We start from the raw sequence: 21,509 nt of genomic DNA, 5'->3' as shown, positions 1-21,509 counted from the left end.
CCGGTAAGGGACATACAGGATATATACTGCTCCGCCTTTCGCGTTTTTGCTGTCACAAGATAAACTCACAGGTTCTGCTAATCTGCTAATGGGTATTGTTGTTACCGACGCGGCAAGGTTGAAGAAGGAAACAAGGAAGACCACATGTATTCAAAATCCAATTTTCAGGAACAGGAGTCTTCTATGATCTCAACGCTAGATGGGAGAAATAACCACACATTAGACCTTCAAGCCTTGATCTTTTATCATGCAGTGTATTTCATTCAGATGTAAAATGTGATTTCTACAACTTTTTGAATTTGGACACTTATGATATGATCTAGTTTTGTGTTGTAAGAGCTCAGACGCCTAAAATACTGTATTGAGATTGGTAGGAAAAAAAATTTTCTTCTCACACACTACAGGATTGTCCGCACTACCAACTTTATCTTGTGTGGTCATGGAGTGGCCTATACAATTGTTTTGTGTGGAAAAGGTGTGTCTATGCACGCTGTTTCTAAATGACTGGATGGAGAATGGGGCCACTGGCCTACCACACAAAGTAACAAAGATTACTGAAAAATGCAAATGTTTCAAATTATTTTTCCCTGCTGTCCCAGGTTGGGTAGTTTTGGATAGGTGTGGCAGACATTTTGGGCTGGTTTTGAACTTCCTACGAGATGGCTCAGTACCACTTCCAGAGGAGCACAGGGAACTGGATGAGGTTCTGAAGGAGGCCCAGTATTATCGCGTCCAGGGACTCGTCCAGCACTGCCTCAGTGCCATGCAGGTAAACCGCTATTTGTCAGACTAAACGAGGCACTTCTGATGAGTGTTTCACAATATTTCTGAGATAAAGATAGACACTATATTATCTATTTTTTGTTGATACTTAAAAAATAGTTAGTTGCCGATGTGTTACAATGTCCTTTCTTTGTTTACCTTCAGAAGCAAAAGGATGTCTTTGAAACTGTGTGTCGTATCCCCATGATCACCTCAGCCAAAGAAGAACAGAAGATGATTGCTTCTTGTAGAAAGGTAAATGTCTTTTTGTCTTAATCAAATGGACCACTGACAAGTGTGTATCAGGTTAGCAGCTGTGAAACCCTACTTGTCCTGTGTACCAAATGTTTGACGGTTCCTCTGTACAGAATAAAAAGATGACTTAGATAGATGGCTTGAAGAGATGTAGATTTGTGAGCTGTGGAAATGTTAGTCTGCTGTTTTTAATTTTTTTTTTTTATTATTATTGTTAACTGTGTTAGAACACACTTTCTGAATACAATGTTCCACTTTTAGACTGCAATATTACCTGGATTTATGCTTGTTTCTTGTTTCTACAGCCGGTAGTAAAATTGCAGAACAACAGAGGAAACAACAAATACTCTTACACCAGGTAAAAACTGAGGCCGACTGTGAATTTATCCCACCGAGAGATTGAAAAGCAATTTCACAAACCAGATGCTGCCATAAAAAAGTGTCAGTGTTTCACTAAATCACTTCATTTTGAGTGAAAAGTGCTTATTAATCATTTTAGTTGATCCTTACTTGCTCTTTGTCTTTCCCCCGTGACCAGCAACTCTGATGATAACCTGCTGAAGAACATTGAACTGTTTGACAAACTCGTGCTCCGATTTAACGGCCGCGTCCTGTTTGTCAAAGATGTGCTCGGGGATGAGATCTGCTGCTGGTCTTTCTACGGTGAAGGACGAAAGATTGCTGAAGTATGCTGCACTTCCATTGTCTACGCCACAGAGAAGAAGCAGACCAAAGTAAGCATGGCCTAGTGTGCAAACCAAGACCTTAAAGCAGTAGTTTGACATTTTAGCACAAAGATGGGAAGCACTTCTGCATTTAACTAATTAACACATATCTGGGACAATGCAAGGCTAGCTGCTATGCTTGGCTATATGCTATATGCTAAGCTAACCTGTTGTTGCTATATATTTAACAAACTAGAGAGCGTTACTGATTCTCTTATCTAACTCTCTGGTAGGCCTGCACTATTCAGGGAAAAATATGAATTGATTTTTTTTTTTTTTTTTTTTTACCTTAAAATTTATATCACGATTCTCTGCCACGATTTTTTTCTCACAAAGTGTATTGTTTATTGCACAAATGAACCATGACAAAATAAAACAAATTGGCAGTACCAGACACCTTGCGCATCACCACAAGCCTGCAAACATAGAGGCTTCAGTGAAGAGAAGGAGAGCATTGCAGCGCTTAGGAGCGTTTTAAAATCTGTTTTCTACAGTCTATGTTTAAAACTCACAGAAGAAAGTAGTAGCGTTTGTGATGCAGTCGGCTCATAACATTAAATAAGAATCAAAGTCATTAAAAAAAATGATTTTAAATTAAATTAAAAATATTAAATTGTGAACAGGGTAAATTGAAATTGCGATTTTATGACGATTGATTGTGCAGGCCTACTCTCCGGCAGAAAGCGTATTTTTTTAAACTCAGTCACAATGCAGTCTGCATGGAGTGCTACTCAGGTGTGTAGAAAGTGTGTCCTGTTGCTCTTCAGCTTGGGGATCCAAGTGTACAAGGTTTAAAGGACACAGGCAATCAGGAGGGTAAAGTGATGATAGAGGATTCAGCCAAGAAATATAATAGAGGCTTTACCCACCTGAGTGCCTCAGTGTCCTTAAACCTTCTTTTAAGCTGTTGATGGTAATTAAAGTAGGTTACTTTGTAATGGCTAATTCTTTTTGTCATAGGTATTACAGTAAAAGTATTAATGTTACTCCTTTTGACTAGGGTGGGAAATGTATTATATTAATTATTGCACACCAAAAAAAATATCAGGTCTGAAACTGAACTGATTGTTTTTAGGTGGAATTTCCTGAGGCTCGAATATTTGAAGAAACCCTTAATATCCTCATTTATGAGAATGGTAGAGGATTTGGTCCAGGAGGCTTACACCTTTTAGACTCAAGAGGCTCCGGTTCATCACTGGGAGCTGAGGAGGAGGGCGCCACGGGAGGAGACAGGCGAGTCAGACGGATCCACGTACGGAGGCATATAATGCATGATGAAAGAGGGCACGGTCAGCAAACTGTGTATAAGGACTAATAATGTGAAAACATAAGACACAGGAGAGTGACTTTGGTTATGTTCATTGTTTCTTGGATGCTAGAATGAAAGAGATGTCCTCGAAAATGGCAATAGCTCGGTAGGTAGTTATTTCATTAAACATCTTTTAGGTGTCACCTGACAGAAATGTAGGAGGTGGTGACTGATCTGTAACTGAAGTAAGAGTCGTTTCTATGTGAACAACGCTTCTGTTTACAAGAGAACAAATTATGTACATTTTTTAAATAGGAAATCACCTGGGAAATGAAACTGGCATAAATATAACTTCGAAAATATTAAGGAACTTCCTGCAAGTTACTGAATAGGCCTGAAATCCCAACTATCACCGCACCTGTTAATATGGGTGTTAATGACATGCACTGGCACCCTCCTCTGTGTTTGACTTATTCAGGTTGTAAATCATCTGTTGCCTTTTCATAAGTTGGACTGATATGCTGCCTGACAGTGATAAACAGAGGACGGTCAATTTTAGCCTAGATATGTTAACACTGGAATATAACTGAGTAGCCATTTTTAGGGATATTGTCTATGAATGAGATTGTTGAGCAGCTCCATTTTCTTTATTTAAATTCTTACTGCTGTTGCTTCAAGATGTTTTTATTAATTAATTTATGAACCTAATTTATTGTTTGGTATTTAACTTTTGTATTGAATGCAATCTTTGTGTTGACTAGTGCTCAAGTGAGAGAAAATGTTTGGAGCGATATGACGGACTCTTTAGAGCACACCCGATTTTGAATTTACTCCTGCAAATGACTAAATAGTGAACTTACATTTCAGTTTAATGTTTCAAGATGAACCGTGACCATTTCTTTGATATTGTGTTTTATTCTGAGCCATGATCTTCCGCTTTTGCTTTATGTTTCACTCCAACCCACTAAAATTTGCTCAAAGTAACTGGCCATACAGTGATGATAAAGGCAAATAAACTGGGTTGTATTTTTATTCTCCTCAGGGAGAGGATACACATTTCCTTTCTGATATTCACCAGTGTCTTGTGTAAACCTAATCACTCCTACAATACTGGAAGAAAAAAAAATAACATTGTATTAGAGCAATATGTATCTCAGACCCTTCATAAAAATCACCTTGGAATACCTTTAAATATGTGCTAATTTGCCTTTTCCGTCCAATAGTGGTCATGGGAATGTTCTGAATAAATTACTTGTGAAATCCTACTTTAGCTTCTTAGTCTTTTGTTAACTTGCTTTCTTAACATAAAATGAAGAAATGGACTTAACACATAAAACCGAAAACATATGAGAGAGAGAGAGAGAGAATTGTATTATGATTGCTTAAATTCTATAAAAAGTACAAATTTTCCAACGTTCTGTAGTTTGTATTTTGAAAGGACGTGGTTTCGTGTGACGTCACTTCCTTTAACTTCCGGGGGTCCTGCTGCCGCCATAAACAAACCACCATAGCCAGAAATGATGGTGTCTGAGAAGGAGAGTACAAGTATCCGCAGGTTTGTGTGTAGTCAACTCCGTGATGAGCCGGACCTCAGGTAAAGTTAAAACATTTAGGAGTTGCTTGATCAAGTGTTGCTTATACCGAGAATAAATACACAGGCCTAAGCGCTTTTAAGTTGAGTGTGTGCGTTGATATAAGTGTTGCTAACTTTGGTTTAATGTGGCTAATATTTTATTTATTACAGTAATAAAAGTTACACACTGGCTCGTAACGATACGTGTTTTAACACTGCTGTATTAATAAATAATAAATAAAAACAATGTTAAACCAGCTGCATGTTGGGTATTTAACGCAAACACATAAGTGGCTGTAACTTTAATGCGCCATTTACAATTGCGAATTTGCGATAAGTCCTCCCTATACGACGCTTAGCCTCTCTTGGCTAACGTTACGCTAAGTGTAATGTTAGGAAGAAATTAGCATTGATAGAAGTTGGTGTGTGTGTGTATGTGTGTGTGTGTGTGTGTGTATATCTCAGTCAGTGCAACAATATGTTTCCAAGTAACGTTTCTGTGCTAAAACTGTATCTAGTTAGTAATGTGCAAGCCTCTCATTTATTAATTTGATTGCAATTGGTTAAAATTAGTTGAAACAAAAGTGTGGTCTACTATTTGGAACTTTTTGTTTTGGAGATAAATACACCAAATGGCACATAGTCGTCTAACTTTATGACAAACACATCTACATGGTAAATATTTTCTTATAAACATAAATTCTAACTTGATAGCAGTTTTAACCCACGTAAGAAAATTGTATGAACAGTAATGCCTACAAAACAAACACTGGTAATGTTCTCCATTTTGTTGTGAAAGTTCACTTACAAAGGCCTAAAGTTTCATTCAATAGATTTTGTGGATACAATCTATGATCTGAGATTTGATATTCCATAATATCCCACTAGTGATTAGTTGTAATATTAAACAAACTCAGTTACCTTTTGACAGGAGCTCATCAGTATAAACAGTCACTCAGTATAATGTGGGTATATTAAAAAGACTCAAGTTTGTCAATGGCCTCCTCCCTCACACACCATGATGTAGCCTAACCTTTGTTTATGTCTTATTTCAGCACACTGACCTTAGGAATTTTAAAAAGGCGATATCTTGCACATGTGGGATGTAAATCTATAAGTCCAGAGGCCAGGAATGTCATGAAACAGGTGGTTGAAGAGGAACTCATGAAAATGCAGGTATAGGAATTATCTATCCCACACATCTTTTACGTGTTTCTTTGAGTGTTTTAGCTTTTTTAGGGGGATAATTTAGTGTTGTAGTTATTACTGTCATCCTGTTCCTTTTTCCTACTAGGAAAGCGATGAAAGTGGAAGTGAGTTGGAGACCGCAAAGCCCCGAAACAAAAGGAAGAGGGACAAGGAAAAGGACGAGGTCAAAAGTGGGAAAGAAAATGGTGATGATGAATCCAGGGCAAAGAAATCTCGTCGTCAGTCAACCTCATCATCAGGTAGGTTATAACTTCTTTTTCTGTGCATTTAGATGTAGCTTGTAGTTTTAATAATCTATAGCATGTTTTACTTGGAACTTTAGTTATTCAATAAAAATATCTCCTGGACTATGATTTACAATAGGACTAGAGCTGCAATTAATGATTTATTTTTAAATAATGTCTGGGCTGGAAAATGGTCCATCAGTCCTTGGAGATTTCATCAAAGGTCTTCTTTTGTCTGACCAACTTTCCACAACCCAAATACATTCAGTTCACAGTGAAATAGAGCAGACAAATGCAGACGATCATCATGTTTGAGAAGCTGCAACCAATACATGTTTGGTATTTTTGCTTTAAAATTACAAAATGTTGCATTGATTATTGAAAGAGTTGCCAATAAAATTTTCCAGCAAAGAACAAAAAAGATTTCTTTTAACTAATGGTTGCAACTCTAAGTAGGAGACATACAACACTAGGATGTGGCTGAATGTCAGGTCAGCTGTTGCACAGAAAAACACTTTTTTTGTTTTGCATACCACTCATTGGAGGCAGTTTTTATTTCAGATAGTCTCACTCACTACTGACCCACGTTAACCTTAGTTTGTCTGTGTTAATCCCCAGTGAGGTTTGTTCATTTACCATTTAAGTTTGGTTGCTCCACTGTAAACAATGAAATGTTGTCTTTTCTTGTCTGGTTAATGATAGAATCGGAAGACAAAGATGGACGTGAAACTGGAAGTGAGGAGGAAGCGCAAATTAAATCAGAATCTGAGGATGCAGAGCAAGAGGTGAAAAACTCCAAGGAAGTAAAGAATGGAAACAGTAAACAGCAAATAAACAGTGAAGAATCGTCTGATGAGGATATGAATAAGTCTGAAAAAAAAGGGAATGAAAGTGACTGTGATGACAGTCCAAAAGAAATGGGGATAAGAAGAGCAAATGCTACAAAGACCGGAGGGACAAGAAGCAGGAATACTAGTCAAGGAAAGACACCACAGAGCGATGAAGAGAATGAAACCGACACGGATAGCAAGTCACAAAAGAGTGAAAAAAACAACAGCAATGACTCCTCAGGTGACAGGGACTATGCAAACTTTATACCTGCAGATCCCATAAATAAATGTTAATTACTTTCACATTTTTGACATGTGATATGACTTTGTGTAATGCAGAAGAAAAAGTCTCTGTGGAAAAGAAAGATGACGACCCAGAATCCGATTCATCGTCACTCCCCTCAATTGACGATGAAAAGAATAGTGGAAAAGAAAGTTCACAGGGTGATAAAAAGAAGAAAAAAGAAAAAAGCGACAAAGGTCAAAAGGTAAGCCCTTAAGTGATGTCATCAGTCTAGCTTTGTAAAGTTTGATGAAGTCTGTAAGTGTCTAACCCCTTGTCCTGACTCTTAATACTGAGTATTCCTTTGCTGGGTCAGGAGACGCATGCAAGTAGCTTGACCAGCCAGACCCACATCAAGATGTTGGGTCTGGAAACTCATCATTGGCAGGGCTCAATCTAAGGGGCAGGATAAACGGTTTTCTTTCAAATTCCCTCTGCACGCAATAAGATAACGCTACAACCAACCAGAGCAACGCTAGTTGATAAATTAAACTTTTGCCGGATCCGGTTGGCAAAACTCCGAACACATCTGACTTTAGTGCTTAAAGATGCTCTAAGCAATGTTGGGTGACGTTACTTCTTATTGACATTCAAAGTATTTTCAAACAAAACGAGACTAGCTTGTCCCTCCCTCCTCCCCCTCCCTTCTTTGCTTCTGTGCACTAACCCCCCACCCATATTATGTCTATGCCCCCACCCCAAAATCCTTCTTGTCGGTTATTGGCTGGAATGCTCGAACGCTGTTTGTGTATGCTTCGTGGTGCAGGTGGGCACAGTTTGTGTTTGTTGCCATTTGTAGACCCTGGGCTGTCTACAGAGACTGCGTTTTTACAGTGTGTTTTGGAAAACAGGCAGCTCGCGGATAGTGAGGAGATGTTTGCTGTATGCAACAACAAATGCTGTAGCCTAAAACACGTGACATCGCTTAGAGCACCTCCGAGTCTCCAGAGTCGCGGCCAAAGCCGCTGGGTGCTAGCAGGTAGCAGGGAGTAGCAGGGAATTCACACGGAACAGTCGCAATTCTGCCATCTTTATGTTAAGCCCGCCCCCCGACTCTATACACAATGTGATTGGCCTGACCAGAATTATTTTTTTCCAGCTCGCAAGCCAACGCAGAGTTGCTAGACTGACCCTAGTTGCAAAGAACTTTGCTGCCGCTAGTGTGTGTCTAGATGTTTTAAAAAATGGAGCACTAAAACGGGTGTAAATTATGTAAATGTAGGGTTAGGGTAAATGTTATGTTTTCTTCACAACCTGTCTGTCCTCTAAATTATCCAGCAGGGTGACAAAGCTGTTGTGAGGCTCAAGCGCTACATTTCTCTCTGTGGTCTGAGGCCCATTTACAAGAAGCTCCTCGATGGCTGTCGCTCTGTTCGCTCCCAGGTGGCTGTTCTGAAGAAGGAGCTTGAAGAACTTGGTGTCCATGGTCAGTGGGAATACATTTTGGGGGTGGCAGTAGCTCAGTACGGACCAAAGTACTGAGTGTGGATTGGTAGCTGGAGCTATGCCAGTTCACCACTGGGTGTATTTTCTGTTGATTCTAAGGGGTAAAAGAGAATAGGGAAATGTGTGGCCCCAAAAAACAAATCCTAATGTTCTGTGATGTCACCAGTAGGCCAACTTCACACCCAACCTACACACAAAATATTACATTTACCAACCTCTACCTCTGTACTTCTTGCTTTTCCCTTTTTTTTTCTGTGTGTTGAACTACTATACAGTGACATGTTTTGGTTTGGTATGTTTATAAAAGAATAAGTTCAAAACAACCTTCAGTACACTGTTTATCAGTTTGTAAAACGTCTAAAAGGTTTTTTTGATACTTTGATAAAATATGATTAACTCAGGGAACCATGGCTTAAAGTGACAACATGCATTTGTGTCTTTTCACACAGGTCAGCCATCTGTTAAGAAATGCAAAGTAGTCCGAATGAAAAGAGAGGAAACTCAGGAACTTGCAGAGCTTGATGTCAGCAACATCATTGCCACAAAAGGTAACTATTTCAATAATTGAAACCTTTATTGCCCCTTGGGGGAATTTGCTTTGCACATAGCATAAAAGAACATTACAGACACCAACAACCATGACAGCACATAATATAACTTAAAATTCATAGATCGTAAAAATAATGTGTTAATTTGTAATGTACGCTTTTAAATTGAGTGTTTGTCATACTGTACTATTACAAACGAAGAACTACTAGACATTTACTAATTTCTCAAGTAGGAAACTGTCCACCATCCAAAGTAGTATCAAACATGTTGCATACACCACATACTGTAAAATATTATCTATAGTTTATAAACTGGTTAGATCAAGAAGTGCATAGTGCACCTATAGCATAGGTGTAATTTACACCTATATTATAATCAAAACCGGCCAGTGTAACCCCCGCAAAAACCTATAAATTTCCTTTACATAAAGACATTTGCCCCTAACTTTATGCAGAAAAGGCACAAATGTTGCAGAAAAATTCACCGGAATGCTGAAAATGTTAAACGCTCTTGACCTATAGTAATCTAATTTTTTTTTTGCAACAATGTCTGTAATGTTGACGTGATTCAGGCACAAGTATTGTTTATAATTTAATTGAAAATGCAAAATGTGAAACTATTGATTTATTAGAACCACTATTGTGGATACCTCTCTCAGGTCGACCTAAACGAAGAGCAGCCTCCGCCTGGCAGGAAACATGCGAGCCTCCGTCCTCAACATATGTGCACACTCTCAACTCCGGCTCTGACAGTAATGAGGAAACCAGTTCACACAGAGGGCGCAGGAGACCAACAGACTGGGCCAACCTGCAGGGGATCATCAGTGATGATGCAGACAGCAACTGACATGGATAAGTCCTCTTGCAAGAGTTTTCAATTTTTCAGAGGGCACTTTGGATGTGGACATTCCTTTTTCTGTGTTCAAGTTGGGTTTTGGTCTTATAAATTGTTTTGATACTGAATATAATAAATAATTTTTTAAACTTTGATAAATTGATACATGAAGTGACATGTATTGTAATGTCAAATGTACGTTATATATTTCAAATAAAAGTATTTTGCTCTAATGGAACACCAATTTTATTCTAAGCTAAATTAAAACATGGAAGAGTGCTAATCTAGAATTGCCTTTTTCTAATTAAATGAAACGCTATATAAAACAGGCAACAACCAAACAAAAGGAAAGCATACAGGAATCAGCCAGAATTACATTAGTGGCCATCAGTGGCGCCGGCAGGATTCTATTTCTTACTACGCAGAAGAATCGCCTGAAGTGTAGCAGGTATGCCTGTACAGTTCCGGCGATTCTTCAAGTGCACATACACATCCACGGTCCAGCGAGCAAGGGAGACTGTTTTTGTACTACCGTTACTGATACAACATCGCAATACAGTTCGAGTTAGCCTCTCGCACACAGTACAAGCCATTGTGCCGGTGTACACCACTGCAACTTTAATACGCACGTAATTTTCAGAAGTCATACACCACACACACAGCCAGCCACACATTCTCACCCAATATTCATACTTCCACATAGTGTCAATAATGTAGTCATATCTGTAGTGCCTTTCAACAAAACATATCTTTAAATAAACCACTCGGGCGAACAGTTTAGAACTTGTTTTGGACGCCTATTCCTATACACACACGCTGCAATGTTGAAGTTACAAGTCGGAGACAAGAGTAAAGTTCTCGCATTAACCGGTTTGTTAAAGCATTCGAAAGGTTCAGAGAAAAGGTTTTGTCGCAATGTCTCTCAGAAAACCGCGCTCAACGACTGTGACAACAAAAACAACCGAGACTACGTCTTCAGCCGGCCAGGTAGAAATGTGCAGTAATTGTGTATCTAGACGTTGTCTAACTGAGAATAGCAAACATGTGTTCGTACACAATATACGCCGCAACAACGAAGCAATACAAGAAATATCTTATTGACATGAAAGAGTGCGTGCGGTGCAAACCACACCTACCCGTAGGACCTGTCCGTTTGCAAAATGAATTCGAGTTTACTAACATTAGTTCCGGAAATGTTGCACAGACATTTTCAGAGGAAACGACTTAAAAAGTGTTAAAGCTGCTCAAGTCAACTCATAATTCCTGGAGAAATCCCTAATCATTTGAATGTTTTTTGTAATTTCTCCCAGGTTAATACCACCAAATGGTACACCGACATGGGGATAAATGTGTTTAAAATATTTATTTCACTATTCCTATACCAGTATTTTAAGGCCTCAAGCCCTCCGCCACAGAACATACTATTTCATACAAAACATTAATTGTGTAGCCTATCCTTTTTCCTGTGAGTTTTTGTATATTCTCTAAAAGTAAATTAACTTAGAGCTCATACTACACATGTCATGCAGAAATGGATGATGGACCAGATGAGGTCTTTACTGAGCTCAAGACCAGGGATATTGGAGGATGGGGTGTTGCTCAGATAGCTGCTGGCAGCGGGCTTGCTGTATATGCTATGTGGGTGTGAATCCTCCAATCAGGCTACCAAAAAGTCCCCTTGAGGCTTCAGGTATGGTCTACATCTTCCATAACTATTGATGCAACCCATTTTGTAGTAACTGTACATCAATGTTTTTATCAGAAGCTCTTTAAACTGTCTTCCAGCTCTCATACATTGCTGCCAGTAAAGCTCAAGTAGATCATGTAATGACATTGCTTAGAGGTCAAAAGGGAGGCCTTGTAGATTTTGGATCTGGTGATGGTCGCATTGTAAGTATAAGCATATTTGGGCTCCTTTTTCTTGCACTGGAGAGCAATGGGCTTTGACCGGGGTTATTTTGAACACTCAAGGTCTTGGAAGCCCATCGGCTGGGTTTCACTCCCGCAGGTGGTTATGAGGTCAACCCTTGGCTTGTTCTCTTGTCCCGCTTTCATGCGTGGAGAGCAGGTCATCGTGAAAAAGTGTCGTACCGACGTGAAAATCTCTGGAAGGTTTGACATTTATCACTTGTATGCATAAGTAACACTCTTGTTCAAATTTGCTACACATAAGTTACGCCAGCCACCATTTAATGACAACATTTTATAGTAGTTTTTTTTCTGTGATTGGTGTATTTGTGTTATGCTGAATTGTTAATAAAGTTGCCCTTTTGACCACCTCCCTTGTATCTTCAGGTCAACTCGACAGAATGCAAGAATGTCAGTGTTTTTGTCTCCAAGCGTGGTGAGTAATATAGAGATCTAAGAGTATTCTTTACACAGGCGGGTGTAATTAGACAACTTTAGAAGAAATTTTGAATTCTATGGTGCAGCTACTTTTGTACAGGTATGATGAAGTAAAAATGTAAATAATTTGTGTGTGATGGTCAAAGGTCATTAGCACTAAATGTCTTTGCCTCAGCAAGTGTGGACTGTGGCTTTTCAGGATTTGGACATTAAAGTTGACTTGTGTGTTTTTAGCACATGCAGTAACAACAGTATTCCTGTGTATAGTACATCCCTTGACGTAGCGCTGGGCGATATGAAGAAAATCAAACATCAAAATATGTTTGACCATATTCATCAATGTCAATATTTCTGCGATTTTGTAGGGTTGACTTTTGGTGCTTTCACAAAAATCACATAGGGCCTAATGAGATTTTAGATAAATACTCATCAATATAATGACTTAGTGGCTAAAGGCAAATAATAGAACATCTAGAACAGTCTGGTAAATTCAGAAAATATGCTTTTCTTTAAAACCAGAAAAAGACAACACTTGTGTCATATCACGATATTACAATATCCAAAACTTAAGACCGTATCAACTCTCATATTTATCGATGTTGATACATATGGGTGTGAGATATTAATATTATTAGGTGCAATGGGTCATGTGTTACACATTACAGAATCTCTTGTCTCAGACCTAAAACAGGTTATTCCAGGTTGCATTTTTTGCAATGGTTGATGGTTGCAACTTTTTTTTTTAAATATTTCAGAGTTTTTTTTTTTAGAAATGAAAAAGCAGCCTCACTTCTAAATTGTTGGTATTTTGTTGAGTACCATGACCTTACTAAATTTTTACAGATCCTTGATACACCAAGAAAAAAATATCTGGAAAGAATCTGTCAGCACATGATTAAGGTGCGGTTGCATTCAGATGCACATTATCATGGGTCAATTTTAACATTAATGAATTTGTTTTGGTGTCTTGTGTTCCTAGCTTTCATTATTGCAGCAGAAGTTGGAGGCTGAGCTTCCTGACGATGCCTTAATGGTAGCTGGTCGTTTTCCCTTCCCTGACTGGACACCCTGCAGGATTGAGGGACATGGTGTGGACAGAGCCTGGGCATATAGCTTGCAGGCCCAAAGACAGAACACTTTCAAGAAAAATTACATACAGCTCACAGATATCGACCTCAACAAGGATAACTGAAACGTTAACATTAAATTATCATTAACTTACTGCTTATAAGATGATGATAAGATATAAGATACCCTTCACTTGAATATTTCGGACATTTAACCTTACTTGACTGTCTGAATATTTCAGAGGTTTCTGACAAACTGTTGTTGCTTCCCGCTCCACTGTGGAACTGAAATGACAGAGTGAGTGACAAATGCTAATTCTATCATTTGGATAGATGTAATATTTGATTTGTTCTTAGCAAAGTTTAAACCAGAAATTCCTGAGGTTTTCTGTTCTATTCAGAAATGGAACACCATACCTTTGCCTTAAGAATACTGTAGATATTTTAGGGATTACCTGCCTAATTTTCTTTTTCTTTTCTTTTTTTGCTGTGTTCAGTATGCTAAAGATGTTCCAATACAATTTTTTTTTTTTTTATTCCGGATTCCAATACCTGACCTTGCGTATTGGCTAATACTGAGCACAGATCCGATACCAGTGCGTATGGATGTGATATTATTGCTATCAATGTTGTATGTCCTGGCTCAGATTCAACCACCTTTTAAACATGAACAAATAGAATGCAGAAAATGAATGTCATAGAACTCTCTGTTTTTATATAGTTTGAAAGGAGGTCATACAATAAAAACAACATAAATATACTATTTTAAAGTAGATGGTGCTGTTAGTTCTCTACAGGTATGATGAAGTAAAACCGTTAAGGCTTTGTGTATGATGGCCAAAGGCCCTTAGTACTGTGGAAATGTCTTTGTCTCAGCAAGTTTGGAATGTGGCTATTCAGCCTCTGAAGTGGTTTAGTGTGTTTTCCCCCAATCTCACAAACAGATTGTTAACATATTTTGTTTTATGGGCTCCATAGTATATAAAAGAAAGCCTACATGCCGTAATACTGCAATAGTACCAACTGTATCCCTATAGTACATGTCTTGACGGTAAAACATGTTTGTTTTGGGCTGTTGCATTTTATCATAAATTTTTAGATTTTACCTTGCTGTGATAGTTTCAGCTATAAAAGTAATTGCTCTAACCTATGTATGGTCTTTAAATTGCCCCATGAACCATGTGCTGGAAACTTAATTTGCCACCTTAATTCTGGTAATGTGTGTGCAGTATTTGGATAAAATTCCGCTGTGGCTGACATTCAATATTGGTTTACAGTGACTACAACACACCATTGTTGTAAGCAGCCATACGGCATTAATGAATGTATGAGAAAAGTCGTATGGCGCAGAGACTTCCTCAAATTGTGTTTAATGTAGCTTAAAGTTTAGTTTAGTTTAGTTAAAACTAAGAAAAAACAAAACAGTTTCCACGCTGTCTTTAGCAAAAAGGCAATATTATAAGAGCATTTTATTTATTGGTTTAGGACTTAGGACGCTATTTAAATAGTTTTTAACACGATTGTTTCATTACATATGTAATTGCGCGTTGTTTTTTATTTTATTGTCACACTGATACAATGTTACTCCAAAACTTTTTATTTACTTGTCCAAAAAGTGCTGTAAGATAAACTGAAAATCGTGCTTTTATTATTGTGACTAACTTTACACAAGCTGATTGGTTTGGTTGATTTTTGCAACAAAAGAGGAAGTTGCGAAGCAAACCCTATGAGCAAACCTATGAGCAAACCAGAAGCTAGTTGTATTCTTGAGCCGCCCTCATTGAGTAGGGGAATAACAGGAACAAGCGCGCATAGTATTATATATTTAGTGTTATTACAAATGCGCCAGATGTATAACTTAAGTGTGCATATTCACCCGCTTTGAAATTACAACCGGTAAAGGCAAGTTGTCGCGACCAACACCCGTAGAAGCATGTCTAGGTTTGACAGCTAAAAGAATGCCTTCATCCTTCTAGAAAAGCTAGCGAGTTAGCCATCCGCTGCAACGTTAGCAGCTGGGCAACTCCGCTACGAACCGCTTGACATAGAAAGCTAATTAACGTTGCACATTTCTCCGGTGCTGCAGCCAGTGTTACCGTTAGATTTTCTTCGAAAAACATTTCCATATTTAACCTGACGGTGAATGGAAATTAGACGACAATGCAGCTAGCTAGCTAGCTAGCTCATCAATTCGAGATGTCATTTAGTCTTAAGCCTCTAGCTATGCTTGTTAAGCGAAAACACGTTTTATTCGAGCAAGGTAATTGTTGTGTGTTTAACGTGTAAGCACAGTCAACGAACGCCAACCTTTACTTGCTAGTTTTGTGAGGAGTATCGACCTAAGGAGACGAGCAGACCATGAGCCCCCTCTGCGGTTACGTTAGCCAGCAACACCTAAGCTAACGTTAGCTACAGAATTGGCTTGCTAGAGAGGTAATGTTGGCTTATTAGTCAAATTAATTCGAGAACAAGTAAACTGAAGAAAGCATCTGAGCCAGCTAAACATGGTAAGTATAATTAAACGCATATTATTTACCAAGTTATTCAAGTTGTCTTCCTGTCTTATTTGCTAACAGCTAACGTGAAGGCATAGTGTTTGATTCGTATTTTTTGAACTGGAAGACCCAATGTTATGTTAATAATGTATTAAACTTTCTTCACATACAGTTAATCGTGTATGATTGTGTGGATTACGATCCTCCATGTCTGTTAATCCATATAACGGTTTGTGAGAGGCCAGGTATTTCACGGGATGTGACAATTCGTTAAGCCATGTCACGGTAACGTTACAAGACGCCCATCTTGCAAAACCGAATATTTGCTACGAGTAGTGTTGAGCCTTGGCAAGTTGTGGCTTATTTGAGGAATTCAAAACTGCCTGTCGCAGAAGCTGCTGTATACAATCTGAATTTGCTATCTCGTTAGTGCTAGGCATAGGCACTAGGCAGGGCCCAACATCCACCACCTACCAAAGCGTGGTACTAGCCTACTATTTTTTATAACGCAGTTGTTTTTAAATTACAGAATGACCAAGACTGGGATTATCATGCAATCCTTAATGCTAAACTATGTAAACAAGTCACATGCAATTGTGAACCGTGGAATTGCCAAGATGTGTAAATTATATTCTCATGAAATTATGCCAACAATATAAAGCACTAAAAAAACTCTCCACTTTAAATCAGCCTACAGTTCTTCAGTTAAGTAGTTAAGTATCTGCAGTGCATGTTTACCCTTATGCATGACAACCACACCACTGAATTATATCTGTCAAACGGACAGACACTGGTCTAAGTGTGATTTTGTTTTTTGTCATGCTAATGAATAGATTATGACACGAATGCAGCATTTAGTGGTTTGGCTTATGCATAGTTAAAAAAAAAAAACTAGTCTAAATGTGTTTTTTTGTACTTAAATTTACCTCCTTTTTTTTAAATATCCATTAGGCTTCAGAGGAGGGATCACTGCGTGCACTGGAGAGCCTTATGACTGAGTTTTTTCACAGCTGCACAACCAATGAGCGGAAGAGAGAAATTGGTAAGTGTGACCTTGTTAAACCTACTGCTACACTTTAGAAGCAAGGGCATGGTCCACAAGTATTTTCAGGGGTGTGTTTCCGACTAACCCAGGGTTGTAATGGAAACAACATAGGACTTATCTCTAAAACAATGAAGAGGGAACGACAAGCTTCTCCCTCAGGGTCAGTTTAATATCACATTAACTCACAATTTGTAGGTATGTTTTAGTCAAGTAGATCTCTTTGTGGATCTCTTCTTGTTCTTTGATAAAACAGTCAAGGTTTATCCCTTTGTGATACTCTTTCCCAAATTCTTCTGACAGTTGACACATTTCTGGCTTAGCAAGTCAGTATGCTGTAGTGGAAGTCTAATTGTCACTGAGCAGTGTCGTTTTTTTTAAACACACTTCCTGTGTTGTGACGCATTACTTTCAGTCTTGTCTGCAAGTCAAGTACTTCATTGTTATGTACCTCTGTTAGACATCATGCCTACTTCCTTTTTTCTGCAGAAGAGCTGCTGAATAACTTTGCACAGCAGACTGGAGCATGGCGCCACTGCTTGTTCTTTCTCTCCAATACTCAGAATGAGTATGTAATGATGTACAGCCTCACAGTTTTTGAAGTAAGTCCTGCTGGTGGGAGATTCATATTTTCTATCTAGGGCCGTCTTTACCTTTTTGTGCTTTGAAAATAAGACTGTACACAGAGAAAACTATATTTATAGGTACTGAGTAGAGAATTTGTTTCACACTGTTCCTGTTTCATTATTTCTTTAATTCCGCAAAATAAGTAAGCTATTTATGGAATACATTTTGCATGGGATAAAAGGCTGAACATTCTGTGACCCAAGTGAGATAATCACATACTTCTACCTTCTTTTAATGTATATCTGAGATAAGTATGCCTAAGTTTAAGTGTTTGAATTGCAGTGTTATATTTGTAATGAAAGATGTGTCAGTAAAAATGTGTTTCAGTGGGCTTTATATGTTTTAAATAAACTCTTGCTAAAGAAATCATCACTCAAATGAATTACCGATTACACAGGTTACAAAAAAACATTTTTCTGTATAATTTGTAGTCTCCTTCAGACACATCTTTAACAGCTGATTGTCCCCTTTTACTTTAAGAACCTGGTAAACAAGATGTGGATTGGAGTTGCTTCACAAGACAAGATGGAGATTCGCAGCTGTCTGCCCAAACTTCTCCTTGCTCAACACAAATCTGTGCCCTATTTTATCCGTAACAAACTTTGCAAAGTTATTGTCGACATTGGTCGCCAGGACTGGCCAATGTTCTACCATGATTTCTTTACAAGCACCCTTCAGGTAAGCCCTGCTTATGTTGTTTCTGCTAAGGTTTAGTGTAAGTTTTAATCATCAGTAACTGGGTGCTGGTTTATGTATTTTAAATAGTCCGCAAAAGTTGACAAAGACAGAAGTTACATTAGGCATTTTTGAGATAAGCCAGGCCTGCGCAGAATCAATCACCGGTGATCGCTGCCCAGTGCATGTCGGTAAGATTTGTATCCGTCTTGATCCTGACTTGCTCTTCATTGTTGTCCAATGCACACATGGGACAACCATAACCTCTCGAGATCAAGTTTGCTGTAGTTTTAAGAGCCAGGCGCCGCAATTGCTTTCTACTGACTGCAAGACCCACGGCATGATGGGAAATGCCTGGCTCTCAGCTGATCAAACAGTTGTTCAGAATTGACCCAACACTACTACCTCTTATGGAAACCTTTCATTATTTTTGAAATGGAGAGATTTTAATTGCTTATTTGTTAAAGGAATACATGTTATGTGGCTAATAATGTTTAGTAGCCTAAATTTGTTCAGATTACAGAGCATCTACAAAAAATGCTGTGGACCTGCGGCTAAAAGTTGATACCGACTCAACATTTGTAGAATCGCAACCCTATGTCATGCTGCTGTGGAAAATCCTGTAAACGGTGATCAGACTTATTTGTGTGAGAGTCCCGTACAGGAAACGTCACTGCCTCTATCGCTGCCACAAGAGAGTTTTGAAACACAAGCACTGAATTGCCCAGGAGTTTGTGTAACAGCTGAATAAGCAAAGGATGTCTCATTTGTCTCCTTTTCTTTTTCTTTCGACATTCCATGGCAAATTGAACACAGCATAGTCTGTCGCGTCATGGTGGTACTGAACATCTGAGGAAGCTATTTGATTATGACTTATGTGTGTCAGATAAAAGCAAGTGCCTTGCACTGGAAAATGGTCAAATATGTGGACAAAGTAAATTTGAGCGTGCACAACGAGGTTAACCTAGCTTTCCTTAACAAGGTTAAGGAGAATGCCAAGCCCCCCTCCCCCGAAACCAAAGCTAAACCCCGGTAACGTTACAGGGCATGGAAGTATGGGTACAGGTTCAGGCAGCATGACGGAGACAACTGTAGGACAGAAACCACTACAGGAGTGCTTTCACCAGCGACTTGATAGCTGCTAGTACGTACACAGAAACCCCACAAGCGGGAGGAAGCGTGGGTTAATATGTGTATTGATACTGGAATGTCTACACAACTGTGTGAGTCAATTGACTTCAAAACATTCGCCACTTCACTTGAACCAGAAGTTCAAAACACCTGTTCATGTATGTCTTCTTTAGTCTATCTAGTTTTTTTTTTCCTGGCATGCATCACTTATACATTTGCACTAGTGGCAACGTCTTGTGTAGACTGTTTACATATTTGTGACCATATTGACATTTATGTACCAGTGTTATTGTTTAATACATTGTGAATACACATTTCTAAAATTGTATGCTGTTGAGTTATTGGTGCACAATACTTGTGTGTATACATAATATTGGCCTTGACAAATAACCTAATTACAAAAAAGACTAAAACTAACATCAAAACTGAACTAAAACTAAGCATTTTCAAAAAATAAGCTAGCAAACCCACTTTTAAAACTAAACAGAATTTGAAAAGAAAAAAAGTCAAAACAAGATAAAAATAAAAACCTATGAAAAATGCAAAACTATAATAACCTTGGTCTGAAAGCAGCCTAAGAGTAGAATTGCAGCTGGTAGGACATGACTAGTGTATACATAGACATAAAGTAATGTTCAAGTAGTTAACACATTTTTGCATTTAAACACACATCTCCCCTTTTGTGGTCAAAGGGTGCAAAATGCAGTATTTTTTCTTTTATTAATAGAGCTTTTGTTTGTCAATCTGTTTTTGAACTTTAGTTGATCCAGTCCCCAGCTCTGGCTCCATTGGGCTTGATGATGTTAAAAACCACATCAGAGGAACTTGCGTGTCCTCGAGAAGACCTAAGTGTCGCCAGGAAAGATGAGCTACGTAAACTGCTGCTGGAGCAGGTACCGACAGTGCTTGGACTGTTGACAGGTGAGAACAACCTTAAATACTTTTGTGCAACTTGATTTCTGAATGTAAATATTTCCTACTTGTGTCACAGTCCAATTTCTAATTGCTGGTAGGTTAATTGTTCAATATAGAAACAAAAGAACAGGTTGGGCAAGAATGAGCAAAGAGAATATGCTCTTACTGTTTAATCTATAGCACAATCTAGTTATGGTGCAGAACTACTGCTTAATGCATGCACATGGGTGTATATAACAACTGCTGAAGTCTGCAGAGTCAGAAAACAGTGCTATTTCTATGCAAAAGTTAGTGTTTTGTGTTGCATTTCAGGAATGTCTAAAATCCATCCAATTTTTTAGACTGAGCTACATCTGCAGAATTGCAGTTTGAATTGGATATAAAACCACCTATGGTACAACCAGCTTATGAGGTTAAATCTAAATTGTAAAATTCAGTTTCCATGTGGTTTTTGATGCCCAAATGTGACTTAAGATAACATCTGCTCAAAATTTGAGTCCTTACCTTCAGTTTATGTTGATAATTAGGTTATTGTCACTTCTTGTTTCGCAGATATTCTGGAGACCTATTGGGACAAGCACAGTGTCATAGCTTCCACCCCGCCTCCCTCACCCACCTCAGGTGAAAGTGGTGAGTAGATTGACCTTTAGTTACATAAAACTGCAAAAACTTTCAAGTAATGTGGTGAGAATCAAGGAGTAGTTGTTGCTTGTGTGAATTTCAGTTTGTTCTTGTGTGTTAACAAGATTTTTTTTGTTTTGTTTCTTCAATCAGTGGAATTGCTAGGCAGTTTGTTTCAGGGCAGCCAGTACTCAAAGCTGCTTTGCCAGCCCATGGCAGCATTGGACAATGAGAGTCAGCAGCTCTGTTGTCTTGTTTTGGAGTGTTTGGCTCACCTGTTCAGCTGGATCCCTCTGTCCACAAGCATCACACCCACCCTGCTGGCATCCATTTTCCATTTTGCACGTTTTGGTTGTGATCTTCGGACAAAGGCCAAGACAGGATGCTTCATTTCCTCAAACTCCTCCTCTTCTAATGGTCAGCTTAATCCTGGGATACTGCTACCAACATCAAATGGAGGAGGGCGAAATGGACAACAGAGTGAGGGCAACAAGGTGGATCGTGCCCGGCTTGGTGTACTTGCCATGACTTGTGTCAACGAGCTTGTGTCAAAGAACTGTGTGCCAATGGATTTTGAGGAGTACCTGCTGCGCATGTTCCAGCAGACCTTCTTTCTCCTGCAGAAGCTGACACGAGAGAATAACGCCCATA

At 38.7% G+C, this 21,509-nt stretch overlaps 4 protein-coding genes across 5 annotated transcripts in view; all 4 read left to right on the top strand.

Annotated features, from left to right (window-relative positions):
- Positions 1-4,254, top strand: part of kctd13 (potassium channel tetramerization domain containing 13) — a 6,447-nt gene extending 2,193 nt beyond the window's left edge. The window contains exons 3-7 of the mRNA XM_032538731.1: positions 600-769; positions 928-1,017; positions 1,323-1,375; positions 1,556-1,751; positions 2,818-4,254. Coding sequence (XP_032394622.1) covers positions 600-769; positions 928-1,017; positions 1,323-1,375; positions 1,556-1,751; positions 2,818-3,057 — 749 coding nt within the window. The 3' untranslated portion in view covers positions 3,058-4,254. The remainder of the gene's footprint in view (positions 1-599; positions 770-927; positions 1,018-1,322; positions 1,376-1,555; positions 1,752-2,817) is intronic.
- Positions 4,255-4,461: 207 nt separating this feature from the next.
- hirip3 (HIRA interacting protein 3) lies at positions 4,462-10,177 on the top strand. Of its 2 annotated transcripts, none has more exons than XM_032538715.1 (8): positions 4,462-4,585; positions 5,620-5,740; positions 5,859-6,012; positions 6,700-7,068; positions 7,167-7,315; positions 8,389-8,536; positions 9,006-9,104; positions 9,764-10,177. In XM_032538715.1, exons 1-8 carry the CDS (start codon positions 4,509-4,511, stop codon positions 9,949-9,951), a joined length of 1,305 nt encoding a protein of 434 aa, XP_032394606.1. In that variant the 5' UTR covers positions 4,462-4,508; the 3' UTR covers positions 9,952-10,177. The 2 variants fall into 2 exon arrangements, with proteins under 2 accessions (XP_032394606.1, XP_032394605.1); XM_032538714.1 differs by having other exon boundaries at positions 6,700-7,074; positions 7,158-7,315.
- Positions 10,178-10,276: 99 nt separating this feature from the next.
- LOC116703769 (adenine nucleotide translocase lysine N-methyltransferase-like) lies at positions 10,277-13,477 on the top strand. The gene is given in 7 exon segments (XM_032538745.1): positions 10,277-10,387; positions 11,469-11,629; positions 11,725-11,829; positions 11,911-12,051; positions 12,235-12,260; positions 12,262-12,283; positions 13,265-13,477. Coding segments are annotated over 6 exon segments (666 nt in total). The 5' UTR covers positions 10,277-10,387; positions 11,469-11,470.
- Positions 13,478-15,079: 1,602 nt separating this feature from the next.
- xpo6 (exportin 6) overlaps positions 15,080-21,509 on the top strand; it is an 18,462-nt gene continuing 12,032 nt past the window's right edge. The window contains exons 1-7 of the mRNA XM_032538690.1: positions 15,080-15,859; positions 16,799-16,889; positions 17,379-17,491; positions 17,997-18,194; positions 20,084-20,243; positions 20,790-20,867; positions 21,012-21,509. The exon at positions 21,012-21,509 is cut by the window's right edge and continues 34 nt beyond it. Of these exons, the coding sequence (XP_032394581.1) occupies positions 15,857-15,859; positions 16,799-16,889; positions 17,379-17,491; positions 17,997-18,194; positions 20,084-20,243; positions 20,790-20,867; positions 21,012-21,509 (1,141 nt within the window). The 5' untranslated portion in view covers positions 15,080-15,856. The remainder of the gene's footprint in view (positions 15,860-16,798; positions 16,890-17,378; positions 17,492-17,996; positions 18,195-20,083; positions 20,244-20,789; positions 20,868-21,011) is intronic.

Source organism: Etheostoma spectabile, chromosome 15 (assembly GCF_008692095.1).
Source record: "Etheostoma spectabile isolate EspeVRDwgs_2016 chromosome 15, UIUC_Espe_1.0, whole genome shotgun sequence".
NCBI classification, from domain to species: Eukaryota; Metazoa; Chordata; class Actinopteri; order Perciformes; family Percidae; genus Etheostoma; species Etheostoma spectabile.
The sequence above is the reverse complement of the archived record's forward strand: the minus strand, read 5'-3'. Positions and strand labels throughout refer to the sequence as shown.